General features: G+C 35.1%; 1 protein-coding gene across 2 annotated transcripts in view; it reads right to left on the minus strand.

Annotated features, from left to right (window-relative positions):
- The window catches only part of CERT1 (ceramide transporter 1), a 163,649-nt gene that overhangs the window by 35,984 nt on the left and 108,865 nt on the right, over positions 1-18,800 (minus strand). For both annotated transcript variants that reach the window (XM_020998436.2, XM_020998435.2), the window contains exons 8-9: positions 10,272-10,364; positions 2,433-2,519 (exon numbers count right to left, since the gene is read on the minus strand). In XM_020998436.2, the coding sequence (XP_020854095.1) occupies positions 2,433-2,519; positions 10,272-10,364 (180 nt within the window). The remainder of the gene's footprint in view (positions 1-2,432; positions 2,520-10,271; positions 10,365-18,800) is intronic.

Consider the following 18,800-nt stretch of genomic DNA (forward strand, 5'->3'; position numbering starts at 1 on the left):
TAGGGTTTCAAGATGTAGAAATATGGAAAATGTTCCAGGTCTGATGTTAAGGTCTATGCAAAGGTATGCAGGTAAGAGATGGAATGCCAGGTACAGGGAAGAGCACACAGTCTGGTTGGGCTCAAGTACCGAGTATGATGGTGAGTGATGTCTAATCTCTCCATTATATGGAGCTAGAGCATGAAGGTCTTTGAATGATAAAGGTTTCTGTATTTTATCCTAGAGGAAATGGAGAGAAAAGTGACATGGTAACAACATCTGTGCTTTAGGAATTACAATTTGTGTAAAGGATAAATTAGAGAACGGAGAATGAATGGCAGGCAGATCAAGTGAGAGACTATTGCAATGGTTAGAGCTAATGGAGAGAATAAGGGTAAGGAAAAGCCGAAAGGGAATGGAAAGAGTGACAAGGACTGAAATAAGACATTCAGTATGAAAAAATAAAGGCTTCAGTAATACAGTATAAAAGAAAGACTGATTTCAGCTATCAAAGACCTACTAGTTTATGTGATTATTACAAAACTATAAAGTTTTTTGGAGGGGGAAAGGGGAGTGCTGCTTATTTTAAAATGAAGGCCATTTTCCTATCAGATTATTACTAAGTAAAAGACACACTCAACATTATTTCTGTTTTGATTTTTTTTTTTGGGGGGTGAGGCAATTGGGGTTAAGTGACTTGCCCAGGGTCACACAGCTAGTGTCATGTGTCTGAGCCTGGATTTGAACTCAGGTCCTCCTGACTCCAAGGCCAGAGCTCTATCCACTGCACCACCTAGCTGCCCCAAAACAGAAGTGGTTTTTTTTTAAGGCAATTGGGGTTAAGTGACTTGCCCAGGGTCACTTAGCTAGTAAGTGTCAAGTGTTTGGTCTAAGGGCAGATTTGAACTCGGGTCCTCCTGACTTCAGGGCCGGTGCTCTATCCACTGTGCCACACACCTGCCCTTCTGTTTTGATTTTGAAACTAAATGCATAATACTGACAGAACAATGGACTAGAATATGTTTAAAGGGGGAGAAGCAGAATAATCCTGTTCCTATTTACTCTGATGTTAAGTATGCATGTCATACATATTGGTAGTGTGTGTATACGCATACACACAAAACACATTCCAAACAGACTTGTGATTGCCTTGGTATAGGAAACTCCCAGTAAGGAAATTCCCTCTAAGAAAGACAAGTAGCCATTCTTTTGCAGTTTTTCATGTTTCACAATTGCTAGAGGTCACTAAGAAGTTAAGTGACTTGTCCAGATTCAACACTGCCAAATGTGTCAGAGGCAATCCTTGAACCTAGTCCTCCTAACTCTGAGGCTAGCTCTTTATATCCCTTATAACACAATGCCTATCAATAATTATATATGACTTAATGAAAGTAATTTTATACTCCCTGGCTGTATTTTTCTTTTTTGTCTAGGCAATGTAGTTAAGTGACTTGGACCAGGTCACTCAGCTAGTTAAGTATTAAGTGTCTGAGGCCAAATTTGAACTCAGGTCCTCCTGACTCCAGGGCCAGGGTCACTCAGCTAGTTAAGTATTAAGTGTCTGAGGCCAAATTTGAACTCAGGTCCTCCTGACTCCAGGGCCAGTGCTCTATCCACTGTGCTACCTAGTTGCCCCTTCTGGCTGTATTTTTCAAAAATACTACAGATCAAATTCTATTATGATAAGACAGCATTATGATGAAATGACACCAAAAAATTCCAAAGCCTGATACTATTTTAAGTAACCTTCAATATAAAATATTTGATGAAACAAAAAAAAGAACCCTACAACAACTTAGATTCAATATAGTTTTATTTTACTAATGGAAATGACCTATTATTTTATTTTCACCCAAACATTTTAACAGAAGATAAAGTATCCAAAATTCTAATTTATTATTATATCAATATCTCTTGAAAATTAGGATGAAAGTATTAGGCAAATTACTATCTATGAAATAAGACTGTTTTACATATTTAGTCCCTCTTTCCTACAGTTTTCTGTGAATCACCAGGGAAATGGAATCTTATCAGCTATAATGGATCTAAATGTGCTGTGTTTGTCTATTTCCTGTGAGAACTGGGAAGGTAGAAAGAAATTAACAGTGTAGGGTTACAGTAAAGTTACCCACTATGGCAGATTATGCTTAGCTGTAGTGAAGAAAGAAAATCAGACTCTACCTCTCACCCCATCCCTAATATGCTGCTTCAGTCATAACCTGGCCTTGTAAAGAAAGACCCCAGTTTTTTCTTATCTGCTATATTGGAACTGAAAGGAAAACAAGGACATTTTTCTGAAAGATTTTTAAGCTCAAATCATTAATGCAGGCCAAGTTCATTCTTGACTTGAACAGAACCATTGGTTTCAAATAACAATACTGTAACAAACTTTCTGCATACAGGAAAGCATGCTTGTAATATTAATATTCACTTTAAAATTATATTAAAAATACCTGTTCTTCTATTTTATCTTGTCTGTCAAGAGCAGCTTCAACAGCATCAAAGAATTCTTCCTCATTTATCAGACTATTTGGACCTTCCTATTTCCAACACACAGGAAAAAGAAAGAGCACAATTAAGCATACATTAGCAACATTCTGTGCCGTAGAGCTTCAACTCCAATCTTACTCTATTGAGATCTGACTTATGCCATCAGTTACACTTAAATAACAATTTCTTACAATGCACCATATGTAAAAGTCATAATTCTATAGTCATTCATTCAAGTATTTATTAGAGACCAGTATGTACTGCTCACAATGCTCACAAATTGTGGGGGATATTAAGTTATACACACTAAATTCTTTGCCTTCAAGAAGCTTATAATTTGGTTGAAAATTAAAAAAAAACAACAATATACCGAGTTAAAAACTCTATTTGATTAAATGCTAAATAATACAAATAGTTATGTGCTTTGGGAGTTCAGAGGAAGAGAAAATGACTGTGAACTAGATCAGGAAGCTCACATGGGCAAAGAATAAGGTAGTCTGAGTTAATCTTGAAAGGATACAGGTCAAAAGAATTAGCATGAACAAAACCAGGGAGATTGAAACAAAAGTGACTGTGTTATAAAGTATATATAAAGGTGCCTATGGGCCACCTGGACAGAAAGTAGAAAAAGGATAGGCAACACATCATAATCCAGGCACAAAATCATGATAAAGTAGCTATGGGGAACTTCAACTATCAGGCCAATTACTGTAACTAGTGCTTCCTCTGCCAAAACCACAGCACCTTATAATTTCTTGACTAGCCTAAATAATAACCACATCCTTCAAAAGGTGGACCAACAAAAAAGGGAGAAATCTATTGTTGATCATTCTGAGCAACAGGAAGGAAATGGATGCTGGAGTGGAAATGATATGCATCATAGGAGTCAGTGAGCCTTCCATCACAGAATTTGTAATGTCGAAGAAAGCCTAACATAGTTTGATATGTCTGCAAATGTTGGGGAATACAGATGTCTAAAGGTGGAGAGCTAGGGAGGGTTCCACGTGAATAAAAGTTTATAGAAAAGTCAGCCCAGAAAGAATTTAAGATTCTCTTTTTGTCAGGATTTCATTTAAAATATTTGAATCTATGTATTAATGACATCTCTCCACAGTTCTTTCTTAGCTTTATCCTTCTCTATTTATATTTGCTTTACACAAGGAGCTTAGCAAAATGTTTTCCTTTTCAATTTTTGAGAATGTATAGTATAAGTTATCAATTCTTTTAAACTCTATTAAGGATCAGAGAATTCTCCTGGGTGCAGCTAGGTGGCGCAGTGGACAGAGCACCAGCCCTGAAGTCAGGAGGACCTGAGTTCAAATGTGTCCTCAGACCAAACACTTGACACTTAATAGCTATGTGCCCCTGGGCAAGTCACTTAACCCCAATTGCCTTATTAAAAAAAAAAAAGAATTCTCCTAAGAACTGTTTATTTTTCATTGATTCTTTATAGCTAGTTCCCTTATCTTTTTAAGATATATCTGTGGTTTTTTTTCAATGTGTGTATTTTATCTTTCAGTAGATAAAGCACCATTTCTTTTGAATCGTGAGTTTTATAGGCATTGAGCTGTGTATTGTAGATTCTGATAATTTATTTCTTTTATGATGTTATTTTACCTTTGTTTTTCATATTTTCAATTTTATTTTCCTCTTTTCTTTTAAATTAAGGTTAGCTTAAGGTTTACCAATTTTGTTAGTTTTTTCAAGAAAATATCTTTTAGTTTCATTTGTTATGTCTAATCCTTTGGGAAAAAGTTCTTAAGAATCAAATTCTGAAGACATAAAGAGAAATCATTGTATAAGGGGAATTGTATAAAGAGACCAATGTGGATGTGTAAGGAACTTATCAACCTACTAAGGTTTTAAAGACATATAAAAGCAGGTGAAGTAAACAAGATTAATTTTTTTTAACATCATATGTTCTCTAACAATGTCAAAAGAGATAAGCTCAGAATAAACTAAAGCTAGTGTGAAAGCTTTGGAAAACAAAAATGATTTTATAAACCAAAGAAGGAATAGCATGACCATGCAGAAGAACACATGGAATAACTGATAAGAGAAGAAAGAGATGCTCAATTCTTATTTAACTTCTATTTTCTCTGCCAACGAGTGTGATCTTTGTACCTGAAAATACTGAACAAAAATATCTGAAAGACAGCAGGTTAAGATGTTAAGAGAATACCACCTAGCTACTCTCAGTGAGTTCAAGTCATCTGGCCCAGCTGAATTTCATCTTTAAATATTTAAAGAACTAGTAAACAATAGTTGAACCACTGGCAATGATATCTGAAAGATCATGGGGAATGGACATGATGCCACACAAATGGAGAAAAGCAGATGTCCTAATTTTCAAAAAGAAGACGAGAATATAAACTGTGAACTAAAGGACACTCAGCTCGATTTAAATTCCTGGTAATGTTTAAATTCTAGAATGTATTATTAAATAGATGAGTGAACACAAAGAAAAGAAAGTAATCACAAAGGACCAGCATGGCTTCATTAAGAACATATCATACTGCATTAAGCTTATTTCCTTTCTGGATAGGATTACTAGCATGGTAGATCAGGAAAATGCTACAGACACAGTTTACCAGGACTTCAGCAGTTCATCTGATATAGAACTGTCATTTTTTGTGGACAAGATGAAGACACACAGGTAATAGTACACTTAAATGGATTGTAATTGGATGATGAGTAACCATTAATGACACATTAACTTGGAAGAAGGTTATGCAGTAAAATGCACCAACGATCTGTGCTTGGCCTTCTGCTGGTTAACCTTTCCATCAATGATTTAGGTAAGATGCTATATTCATCAAATTTTCTGGTGACACAAAGGTAGAAGAGATAGGTAACTCCCCAGATGATGTAATCAAGATTAAAAAAAGATTGACAGGTGACAAGACTGAGTCAAATCTAATAAAATCAAATGTATAGTCTTATATTTTAGTTAAAAAAAAAAGACCTCACAAATATAAGATGGAGGAGCCATGGTTAGATATTAGTTTATCTGAAAAAAATCTAGGAGGTTTAGTGGAATCCAAATTCAACTGAGTTGAATTATACAAGACAGACATTTTAGGTATAAGGAATAGGACTTCCCCTGAAGTCTTACCCTGGTAGTTTTCAATTCTGAAAATTACAGGTTAAGAAAAACTTTGATAAATTGTATAGTTTCTAGAGGAAGGCAACCAGAATGGCAAAAGGCCTCAAAATTTGTGCTATATGAGAGGTGAAGGGATATTTAGCTTGGAGATGCTACAACCATGGTTATATGGCAGAGAGAAAGCAGGTGAAAAAAACAGATGACACACATGAGGACCAGCCTCAAGTACCTGAAGGGCTGGATGCAGAAGAGGGATTGATTTGCTTAAGTTGGCCCCAGGGGCAGAACCGGGAGAAATCTGCTTGAAAGTAGACCTACAGTATAACTAAATAAGTATCATCACATAAGACTCAAAACAGAATTTGGAAAGAAGAAAATCTAGGCTAAGCAGGAAGTTTCCAAATAACTTCCAAATAACTTCAAAAATGGAAGAGTGGGGAAGCAGTACATTCCCACACTCTGGAAGGCAACCCTTCAATAGCTTAACTAGCACTTGTAGGATATATCATAGAGAGGGTTCTTCACCAGGGCTGGCCGTGACTAGCTGGCCCCTGAAGTACCTGTGAAATCTGGATTCTGTGACGCTGAGATGCCTTAGCACTCTGAGTAAATACGATGAGTAAGAATCGAAGAAAGTTTAGATTACAGAAATTTAGTTAGGGTTGGGGAATGATGCCTTCATTTTTCATTATATGTTTCATCGATCCAGATAATAAAATGTGTGGAACACATTTCAGTATTTCTATAATTAAATACCTACAATCTAACATCTAATCCAAGCCATATTTGAATTTCTGGCAGCAAAAGGCAAAAGAGAAATAAACTGATATTTAAACAGCATTTTAAGATTTGCAAAGTACTCTAACATATTATCTCACTCACTGCTAATAATAGCACTGTGAAATAGGCACAACAGGCATTATCACCATTTGATAGATGAGGAAATAGACTCAGAGAGCTTATATATGCCCATGGCCACACAGCTAGTAAGGGTAAAAGGCAGCATTTGAAACCAGGTCTTTACTGACTTCAAATCCAGAGCTCATGTCCCTAAACCATGATATCTCCAAGAAAGATAGGAAAATATACAGGTCAGTATGTAGAAGAACAAGTAAAACTTTCCAAGTCTGAAGACACATGATATCTTTAAAAAAAAAATTTTTTTTAAAGTCAAGAGGCAGAAAGCAAAAAAACCAATTGAGAAGAAATTGAAGCTGCTTAAGAAAAGAAGCAAGGTCCTAAATGTCTTTACATAATTCAGGTAGTCTGAGAGAAACATTAATGTGAAGCAGAATGTAAGACTGACTGGAGAGGATGTAGGCAAAGAATATAGTGGGTAGACAATTGAAAAAATAAGGGTATAAGATTAGGGTCTGGACTACAATGAAGATAAAGTCAGGACGGAGGGAGGGATAAAAGAGTGAGAGATCACAGATAAGTGAAAAAAAGATATAGGTCTGAGAATCTAAATAAGAGGTCAGTTGGGCTTAAAAATATGTGGAACATCACTTTCCATGCGATTTGGAGAAAACTTAGAAATAGGTAAAAGCTACAGACTAGAACCGTGATTTCATTAGTACAGAAAGCTTCTACATGAGGAAAGTCTCCTCTATCAATGCAGGCTGGCCACCTCTCTGCAATTTATAGTCTTAATTTTCTAGAACACTGAGACATTAAATAACTTCCCCAGTATCACACAGCTAGTATGTATCAAACGCAGGAGCTGAATCAAGGTCTTCCTGGCTCCAAGGTCAGCTCTCTATAAATAATTAAATTCCAAAATTTAATAAGTATTTGCTATATGGAAAATCTTAGTTTTTGGAGAAAGAGGAAGTTTTGATGAAACACAATTTGTGTCCTCATACAGCTTAGAGTTTAAAGTTAGGTTAAGGTAGAGATAATTAGGAAACACTAATATATGATAATTGCATCACAGGAAGTACAAAACCAAGTACGACATGAGACCTAAGAGGCAAAGGTTATTAACTGACATAAAGAAGGAAGATTCATGAAAGGCTTCCCAAAGATGGCATCAGAGATGAATTAAGAAACAGAATTTCACAAGCAAAGGAACGGCAGGAATAACATGAACAAAGGCAAAATGTGCTGTTAATGAAAATAACACAGGCCAAGAACAAGTCTTTGGTGGAAAAAAAATAGATACTGGCAAATAGAAAAGATAAGGAAGGTTACATTAGTGATATTTTCAATACAGAAACAGAATTATCTTCTTTTAATGAAGCTGGGGGGGAGGAATGGGGGGAAGGGGGACTGGGCCTTGAAGGTAGTTGAGAAATTCTAAATACATTGAGATTAGACCTAGGTAATCAACTAGAGATGAATTACGAAGTATCAAAGCCTTATTCACATTATACAGAATCAATCTGTTGTGGGCTGATTTTAATAGACAACTTCCCTTTTAGCTTTGATAAATTTTCAAAGCTTCTTGAAATGATAAAATACCGGGGCAGCTAGGTGGATAGAGCACCTGCCCTGAAGTCATGAGGACCTGAGTTCAAATCTGGCCTCAGACACATAACACTCACTAGCTGTATGACCCGGTCACTTAACCCCAACTGCTCTCACCAAAAAACAAAAACAACAAACAAAAAACCGCTATAAAATACCAAATAGGGATGAGTCCTGTGTCTACATCTAGAATAGCTCATTTAGACAGCTGTCTAAATTCTTTTATCAGTACATTAACAAAGCTTCTAAGATTCTCATTAGGCAGTTATTTTCCTCAAGCGCCACAGCAGCAATGAAGAGGTGAGGAGTGGGGGTGGGGATGGGGATAGGGTGGGAGAAGAGAAGGAAAAATAGTCTGCTATACTGTCAATGTAAAATGGCACCATAATGAGGTCATTAATAGTGACATCTTTTTACTTCACTGTCATGACGCTGGCAATGACCCAGACACAATTTTTTGGGGGCCCACTATGAACAAGGACAAGGACTTGATAGGTTCATTTGCTTCTGAGAAGACTATGTACACTGTATGTTTTTCTCACTTAAAAATCAATCAAAGAAAAAAATCACAGATCAAGGTCAGTCTATGTAACTATGTGTGCTAAAAGGGATAATTGTTTTAAGACCTTAAAGAAACAGACTTTAAGTCAGAAAGAAGCTTCTTTAACTCCAAAACACAAGGACTATATTTGTTCTAGGTCTACACTACTAAAAAAAATCTGTGAATGCTCTATAAGGGCTAAAAATCAAAGTGTAGGTACTTAAATTAATATAGTAATCTACTTAAGTCATGAGAACCTATGATAAAATGATCTTCAGAATACAAGCACTGAAACTGCTGAAGTACGGAAAAAAATGTTACTACTGAATTAGCAAACAACATTAACTAATAGTTACTACACATTTCAGAAGGAACCAATGGGAAACTTTTTATAAATTTTGTGAAATCATAGTTAAAGTCAAATCATCTCAGTGGGTTCCACAGTAGAATTTTTAAAATAAAAATAAAGTTAATATAGTAGAAAAAAATTTTGAACTGTAAAGACAGCAATTAGTTTTGTTTCTTCTATTAAAAAAAAAGCTGTAGGTTAAATTTGCAAATAATTTTATCTTAAGGGTTAATTTAGTTCCTTTTGGTCTTTTCTATAATGATCAAGTATGTTTTTTTCTCTCAAAATTTTTTCTAATTTAGGAAATAAACATTAATTGAGCATTAGTTATTTCCAGGTACATAGGAGTTTATGTAATATGCCTCTAATTTTACCAGAAGAATACACACTTTGGCTACTAACATTTTATAAATTAATTTCTGAAGACAACGTAATGAGTCAATTTGGTAACTGTTTGAGGACAAAAAGAGATTATATTGATTTGCATAATTTTCAAACATGAGTACTTGTGCAACAGCAAATTGTGGTTCATTATGAACAATCTCTCATATGATTACTTCATAAATATCTTAAAATTCAGATCAAGTTAAAAATCCTTCCTCTACATCTATTTAAAAAAAAACCCAACAGAATGGTCAATAAGCTAAAAGAAGATTAATCTTTCCAATGGCAAGTTCCCTTCATAAATTTGTTTTTTTGGTTTTTGGTTTTTTTTTGCAAAGGATGAACTCTTGCTATACCATGCAAATTAAACTATGTTAGAAAGCACATATAGTTAACCCTATCTGAAATTAAATAAATAGCTAATATAAAGAAAAAATCTTCTGAGATCTATTTTTACTAAAACTACAAATTCTCAAACGGACTAGGTCAACATATTAACCCTCTGAGGTTTTATCATGATAGTGTTTTCCACTGACAAATTGCAATAAGTCTAACTTAGTATATTATGTCTTGAGGAGTTGTTAAGAGTCTCACAAGGGCCAAACTTGCCACTACCACAAAGCTATGAAATGTCTGTGGTAGAATTTGAACCTAGGTCCTTCTGACTACAAACACAGCACTTAGCCATGCTATCTCTCTGAAGGAAGTGAAAAATGAAGTTAGAAAATTTTCCTTGTCAGTCAGAGAACATTAAACGTGCACTGGTTCCTTAAAATAAGTTATCAATTTGGAAGGCTAGGTTTTAATTTAATAATTTGATATTCCCTATTAATGTTCTCATTTAAGAGCAACGATAGAATTCAACAGTCTATCCAGTAGGAAAGGAAGTTTCCAAGTTAATAGTTTCAGGGAGACTTTATTTTTTCTGTATAAAAAAAGAACGAAATTCCTACCTCATAATCTGGTCCTCCAAAATGGGATTTTTTCTTAAGTTCAGTCACAGCATTTTTGTAGGCTTCTTCTATCCTTCTCTTTTTCTCAATTTCCTGTTTAAAAAAATAGGCAATTAAAAAAAACCCTCATCTTTTGAAATATATAATTTTAAAAAAATATTATGAGTAATATTGCTTTATTTTACATGGGGGCCTCACTGAATCTGGAATTTGATCAAGTGGTATCTAGGCATATGTGAATAAACAGTGGGTTTCTATAAAAAAAAAGTATGTGTTGTACTTTAGACTCACTTTTCAAGAATGTTATCTCTTATTATACAAATGTAAGACTAAAATGATGTAACCCATCAATTGGTTTAACTGCCAAAATATATAAACACAATAGATAGAAGCAACAAAAAGGCCTGAAATACCTCCCTATAATTCCTTCACTGGTAATTGAACATGTTTGTTTGTTCTTAGAAAGGATGGAGAGATTACTAAATCAAAGCAAAGAAGAATTAACTGATTCAAAGAACGCTGAAAAGATGTCTCGAAGCCAGCAGAAGCCCTGTTTTTACTTCTGATATTACTGATTTAATGAAATTCTACATGTTACAACACTGATGATCAGTGCTTGTTTCTAGCAATTTCTATATATGTAACTACTGATAAATCACTTGCTTCTTATGCTCGGTTTATTCATTTGTAAGATGAAGAGAAAAAATTTCATCTTCTATAGGAGTTGTTGGGTTTTTTTCATTACTTAATTACATACAAACTATACGCTCCAAGCAGCAGAATACTTAAGAGTTCAAATTTCTTCTGGTACTCTTTTCATTTACATGGTTGTAGTTACTGTGTATCTTTCTCTTCTTGAGTTTGCTTATTTCACTTGATAAATCTTCCAACTTTTAAGTTATTCCTATTCAGCTTTTCTTACTAGACAAAAATATTCTACTACATTCACATACCATGTTTTTTTCCTCCATCAATTCCATACATCATGGATACCACCTACTTTGTTGCCAGTTCAAAAAAGAGGACTGGCATGAACATTTTGGTATACTAGACCTTTGTTTCTATCTGACTTCCTTATGTCCCATATGGGGATTCCGGGGTCAACGGGTATGTACAGTTTAGTTCCCTTTCCAAACCAAAATCCAGAAATGGTTGTGATGCTTCATAGCTGCAATGTGACTTTTTTCACTGTCTACCCAACACTAACTGTTCCCATTCTGGCAGTATTCCCAGTTTGCATGGTATGAAGTAAAAACTCAAATATTTTAGTTTGCATTTCTCTTACTGTTAGTGATTTAGAAAATATCTCAATCACATGGTCATTCACAGCTTATACTTACTCTAAAACTTTGTTCTTTAACTGCTTATCAATTTACTTGAGAATGACTCTTGATTTTACTACTTAGTGTCAACACAATTTATTAAATTTTTATCACTAATATCTATTTTAAACATTTTCTCGCAAGTTACCATCCCTTCTAATTCTATCTTCACTGATTTATTTGTAGAGAAACCCTTTATTTTATGTAGCCAAACTAACTGATTTTAAATATTATAAAATTTATCCATCATCTGGTTAAGTATTATTCCCCTAGCAATTGCTATGAACAAAACCCCTGATCTTGTCTCTTCTCATTTTGTTTAACGGTCTGACATTTTAGTTTCCTTTTTTTTTTTAAAGGCAATTGGGGTTAAGTGACTTGCCCAGGGTCATACAGCTAGTAAGTGTCAAATGTTTGGTCTGAGGCTGGATTTGAACTAGGTCCTCCTAACTTCAGGGCCAGTGCTCTATCCACCGCGCCACCTAGCTGCCCCTGGTCTGACATTTTATAATAGTCAGGTTGCATAATTTTTGAAGTTATTTGGCATAGTTTACAAGATGACATCTAACCCTAATTTTTGCCAGATTTGTTAGCAGTTAGTCCCCCACCCCTCTCCGCCCATAAAGGGAGTCCTTTACCCAGGAATTCATGTTCTTGGATTTATTAAACAATGAACTGTTTTGAATTGTGCTTCTGTTTCTTCCTTATGCCATCTTTTCTATTGATCTACTTTACTGTTTTCTAAGCCAATACCAAAAAGTTTTGAATACTACTTTAAAAATATAGTTGGGTTTTTTTTTGGGGGGGTGGGGTGAAGCAGTTGGGGTTAAGTGCCTTGCCAGGGTCACACAGCTGGTAAATGTCAAGTGTATGAGGCTGGATTTGAACTCAGGTCCTCCTGACTCCACGGCTGGTGCTCTATCTACTGTGCCACCCAGCTGCCCCTTAAAATATAGTTTGAGATACATATTTCACTATTACCCTGGAGATTCTAGACATTTTCTGTTGTTACAAATAAATTATCATCTAGTTATATAAAGTACTGCCTCAGTAATTTGATTGGTATAACACTAAATTTAAGCATTTCCTTATATCTAGAAACTTTTAAAGTTGTATTTATTATAAACCTTATATGTCTTTTGATAGGTTAAATCCTAGATGTTTTACATACTCTGTAGTTATTTTGAATGAATTTTTCTTATCATTTCTTGTTTGTTTTGGTTAGCAGATCTGTAAAGTTCCAATGATTTTTATGGATTTACTGTGTATGTTTGCTAAAAATATTTCCTTATTTATGTTCTTTATTGATTCTCTGGGGATTTCAACAGCATCATGTCAACTGCAAATAGGGGTAGCTGTCTCTGCTAATTTTTATATTAATGAAATAGCTAATATTTCTAGAACTACAAGTAGTTCCTTATTAGTGTGAATAATAAATCCTCTGGTGGGGACTGTATTGAAATTCACACTACTCAAAATCATAATCAAGAAAAATATGGTAACTGGCTCTAGTCCAATTGGAATATGTAGTGCAAATTAGAATAATGAGACCTCCCTAGGGAATTCATTATTTGTACTAATCAGGATCTAGCCAAATAATAGTCGAAAGAGAGAGCAACATTGCTCTGAAGCTGTTTGTACTCACTGGGGAAGCTTCTATTATTGCTACAATGTTCAAAATAAAATTTACATGTACAAACTATATACTCCAAGCAGTAGTAATCAAGCTGAGAAAATCTGACTCATTCCTCTTTCCAATAAGTAGCCCATCAGAAGGAAATTTAATTTGAATTCAAATGTAAATTAATGTTTACTAGGGGTCAGGCATGATACTAAGCACTATAAAAACTAAGAAAGGAAGTTCCTGCCCTCAAAGAGCTCACATTCTAATAGAGGAGACAACATGTAAATCTCCACACATATTTCACTTGTATACAGAATAGATGATGCTTAGGACCAGCAAAGGCTCCCAGCAGAAGGCTGTTATGAGCTGGGTCTTGAAGGAAGCTTGGGAAGTCAGTTAACAGAGATGACAAGGAAAAGCACTGCAAATATGGGAGACAGCCAGTGAAAAGGCATACAGAATCTAGTGTGAGGAACAGCAAAGTAGGCCAGTAAAGTTGGATCAAAGAGTGTAGTGAAGGGAAGGGAAATAGGGGTAGAGAAAGGAGTAAAAGATTAAAAAATATAAAGGGGCTGGCTGCGGAGGGTATTAAAAACCAGAGGACCCTAAATTTGATTTTGCATTTGAAAGGGAACCATTGCATGTTACTATAAATAAAGGTGACTGAAAAGCACTTTGGCAGCTACACGGAAACTGGACTGGAAGGTGGGGAGAAGTGAGAGATTGGAGAAAGGGGATTTACACAAGATATGCTGTAATAGTCAAAACAAGATTAGACAACAAGATTCACTGGGAGGATGAAAGTAACCTGTCACTAATAATTAAACTGGGAAGGGGGTAGGGCAGAAATTAGTTGTTTTAAGCACATTAAATTTTAGATGTCTATGTTATATCCAGTATAAAATGCCTAAAAGGCCTTCAGTGATCTAGGGCTGTAACTCAGGGGAGACTATAGATGGTTACAAAGCAATAGAAACCATCTGCATAGAGATGATAATTGAATTAGAAGTCAGGAAGACCAGAGTTCAAATCCAGTTTCAGACATTCACTAGGTCTGTGATCCTGGGCATGACACTTTAATTCTGTCTGCTTCAGTTTCCACAACTGTAAAATGGGGATGATAACAATAGCACCTACCTCCCAGGGTTGTTGTGAGGATAAATGGAGATAAAATTTGTAAAATTCTTAGCATTGTGCCTAGCATACAGTAGGTGCTTAATAAATGCTTATTTTAAAAAATCCATATAGACCAGAGGGTCTTAACTTTTTTTTGTCATGGACTCTGTGACAGTCTTGAAGTCTTTACATAATATTTTTTAAAAATACAGGAAATACATAGGATTACAAAGAAAACTAATTATATTGAATATAGTTACCACCATTAAAAAAATTTTGGATCCCAGATTAAGGACTGCTAGTATAGGGGAAGAAGTGAGAAGAGGGTTCTCACAAGAGACCCTTGGGAAACACATTTAGTGTAAATGGCATGAAGATCCCACAAAGGAGACTGAGAAGGAATATTCAGATAGGTAGAAGGAACAATGTTACAGAAACCTAAATTTCCAAAAATGGTAGAAAATATTTTTATCTGAATTATCTTCTCATCTCTATATACAAATTCAATCGTAAAATGGAAAAATCGCCTTAGATAAATTAATCAACAGAAATCAACAGATGCCTTTTTCCACACTGACTTTAATGATTTAAACAAAATTATGTGAGACATACTTATGAATATTATATAATATCCTCCTCAACACTACTTACATACTACTTTAAGGTTTTCAATTTATACATATCATCTTAGGCAGCTGGTGGCACAATATAGGTAGAGCACTGGGCCTGGAGTGAGGAAGACCTGAGTTTAAATCTGCCCTCAGACACTTGCTAGCTATGTGACCCTGGGCAAGTCACTTAATCTCTAACTCAGTTTTCTGAACTATAAAATGGCACCTACTTTGCAGGGTTGTCATGAGGATAATATTTATAAAAGTGCTTAGCACAGTGCCTGGCATATAATAGGCATTTTATATAAACACTCATTCCTTCTCTTTTTTCTCTTACAGAAACCTCACTTTAAAATGGGTGTTAACTGACCACTTAGCATAAGAGGGAACTGAGTTAAGTGACTTCACTAGAGTCATACAGTTAAATGTGAAAAGCAGACTTTGAACCCAGGCAGGTCTTGCCTGACTTCAAGTCCAATATTCTTTCTGTTATAATCCACTGCCTTTCTCTAGCAAAGATGTCCTTAGTAAATATAAATATTAACAAATTAGAATGCTCAACTGCAAACACTGAACCTTGAATATTTTAGACTTTTTTTTTTAGCAAAAACACCTCACAACTGCCTAATATTTAGAGTAAAAAAAAATCAGTTTTACAAGCAACATATGAAAATCAGTATAAGTGGAGAATATTGAGTAATTTTCAACTATTTCACTCTAAGTTCTCAGTTGCGGAAATAAACACAAAAAGACACTTGAAAAGTTTGCATATATATGCTAAGGTATTAGTTATTTAAATCAAAACCATATTAAACCAAAGTTAGGCCTTCCAACTTGGTAATACTGATTACTATGCAGCATTTTTTTCTAGTAATATTTTCTATAAAAAAATCATTTTAAATTAAGAACAAATATTAACAAATATGAACATTTCAACATGCACTGAATAGAAAAAGGGGATTGTGTATAAAACTGTGAAAATCTATTATATACTGCTTGGTTTTGGTTTTTTTAAGTGACTATTAAACTTAATTTGATAGTACCAACAGTTCCCTGCTTTTTTCCTTGAGAAATAGTTCAACTTCTCTTACTACAGGAAGAGCCTCACAGCTATCATTAAGTTTCAAATGTTAATGGTCTTTTTGGGTAGAATTTTCAATCTAAGGAACCTCCTGCTATATTTAGTAAGTGCTAACAGAACTAATGACAACAAAAGCTGCCAACAGAGGACTCAACAGTAGTAGTAATTTAGATTTTTAAAATAGTGTTTAGGGGCAGCTAGGTAGCACAGTGGATAGAGCACTGGCCCTGAAGTCAAGAGGACCTGAGTTCAAATCTGTCCTCAGACCAAACACTTGACAATTACTAGCTGTGTGACCCTGGGCAAGTCCTTTACCCCAAACTGACTTTAAAAAAAAGTTTAAAAATACAATTATTACCTTCCTCAAGTAACCATCAAACCCAAATAAGTTCATCCCCAAACCTGAGATGATTCTTTCCTCCTAAAGAATTTCCAGTTTCCTTGCAAACCTCAGTTCTTTCACACACAAATATAAATCAATGCCTTTGACCACAAAAGAAAAAAATTTCCCTGTTTAGGTAAAAAAGTATACTGAACAAAGAAAATTCAGTTTTAACTGAGATACCATGATTTACTATGTTCCTGAGAAATTTTACATGGTTTGATGTTTGTCAAGTGGTGATGTTTATATACTTAGTACATATTACTGAAAATTCTGAACTTTTACAATACTAAATGTAGTAAAAAATCTAAACATGTATAACACAAAGTTAACCATAAGTGATGATCCATTATGGAACCACTTCTCATTTTGGAGAGAAACTTCTCTTTTGTTTTACCCAAGTTAAGTCCAAACCAAAATAAGTACATGGTTACAGTGCAATTCCTCCCACCCCTCCGACATACACTTGTACATGCACAAATAATACATCATTACCTGGATATTTACTCATATTAGTGTGTGTAGAAAGGAAACAAGAAAAGGTTTTAGTGGTCTGAAAAGGTAGAAATTATGAAAATGTTAAAAACAAACAAAAAAACTATAAAGCACAAAACATTGCAAACAGCTACTTGGAAATGGTCAAACAAAAAGTCTATCCAATGTCAGGAATTTATTTTCAATCATTAAGAATAGATTTAAATTTTAAGTTTGATGACAAGTTTCCAATTCCATTAGTAATTTTTAAAAATATTCTACTATATGTCAGACATACATGTGTACAGTTTGTTCAGATTTAAGTAGACAACCATTAATTTGAGAATGGCTAAACAAGTAATGGCCCATGAACATGAGAGGATATTTCTGCTCTTTAAGAAAAGATGGCTATGGGGGCCGCTAGGTGGCGCAATGGATAGAGCTCCGGCCTTGGAGTTGGGAGGACCTGAGCTCAAATCTGGCCTCACACACTTGACACTTACTAGCCATGTGACCCTGGGCAAGTCACTTAACCCCACTTGCCTCACCAAAACAAAACAAAATTGATTAGAAGGGTATAAGAGAACGGGGGGGGGGGGGGGGGGGGGGGGGGGGGGGGGCGGGGGGGCACGGGCCGGGGAGCGCGATGATAGCAGGAAGGGCAGATTAGGGGAAGAGGCATTTAGAATGCATGCTGTCTGGGGAGGGGTGAGAAGGGGAGAAAATTTGGAACTCAAAATTTTGCGGAAATGAATGTTGAAAACTAAAAATAAATAAATTAGTAAGAAAAAAGAGAAGATGACTATGGACTCATTTATGTGAACTGATGTAAAGTAACCAGAACCACCTTTAGGAGATCTAAAATTGGTTTCTATAAGAATCTCAAACTCAACATGTCTAAAACAAAACTCATTATCTTTCCCCAAAACTCTCCTTGTTTCCAAATTTCCCTGTGACTTAAGGCACTCCCATCCTCCCAGGTACACAGGCTTACAATCTCTGTCATCCTGGACTCCTCCTGCACTCACTCCACATATCCAGTATGTTGCTAACTCTTCTTGTTTCTATCTTCACAACATTTACAATGGCTCTCTCTACTCAGCCACCACTCTGGTGCAGGCTCTCATCACTTTGCTCTTCTATTATTTCTGTAATCTTCTGGTTGGTTTCTCTTGCCCCCTGGTCTTTTCCCACTCCATAATAAAGTCCTCCACTTAGGTGTCCAATTGCTTTTCCTGAAGCAAATATCTAATTTCTTTGATATAGGTTACTTTTCCTGGACTTTTCCTTCCTCGTTGTTATAGGTAATCTCTCTCTGGGATGGAAAGAGGGGAAGATTATATTGGGAAATTCAGGTTACATAAATTTTTAAAAATCTGTATTTAAAAAATAAAAAAAATTAATTTAGTTGCTCTAGATCTTTCTGGGCTCAATCTAGATTCAATACTTAGATACCATATCATGTGTGACACAAACACTGTTTTGGGAGCAAATATCAATTTGCTGGGGCCTATAAAAATAAAAGAATAAGGTAATAGAGCTGCAAACCTGAGAAAAATTAAATAGCACCAATGTTATAGACTATCTCCCACTAACAGTGCTTTACTATTTATAAAAAAAAACTTACAATGAACCCTTTGAAGCATATAGAACAAATACTATACATACTGTTTTTAAAGATGAATAAACTGAATTTCAGAGAACTTGAGACTTAACCAAAGTCATACAACTAGAGAGTGGTAAAGCCTGGAACTAGAAACAGGTTCACTTGATTTTCAATTAATAGTGTTCCTTCCACCAGTTGAGGAGAATAAGAAGCTAGCTCTAAGGAAATACAAAGGTAGTTTTGTTACCTAAAATACCCTCACCATAGCAGTCAGAGATACCTATCACGGAAAGAGTCCATAGTGACATTCTTA

The sequence above is a fragment of the Phascolarctos cinereus genome, unplaced genomic scaffold, assembly GCF_003287225.1.
Source record: "Phascolarctos cinereus isolate Bilbo 61053 unplaced genomic scaffold, phaCin_HiC Scaffold_4;HRSCAF=312, whole genome shotgun sequence".
NCBI lineage: Eukaryota > Metazoa > Chordata > Mammalia > Diprotodontia > Phascolarctidae > Phascolarctos > Phascolarctos cinereus.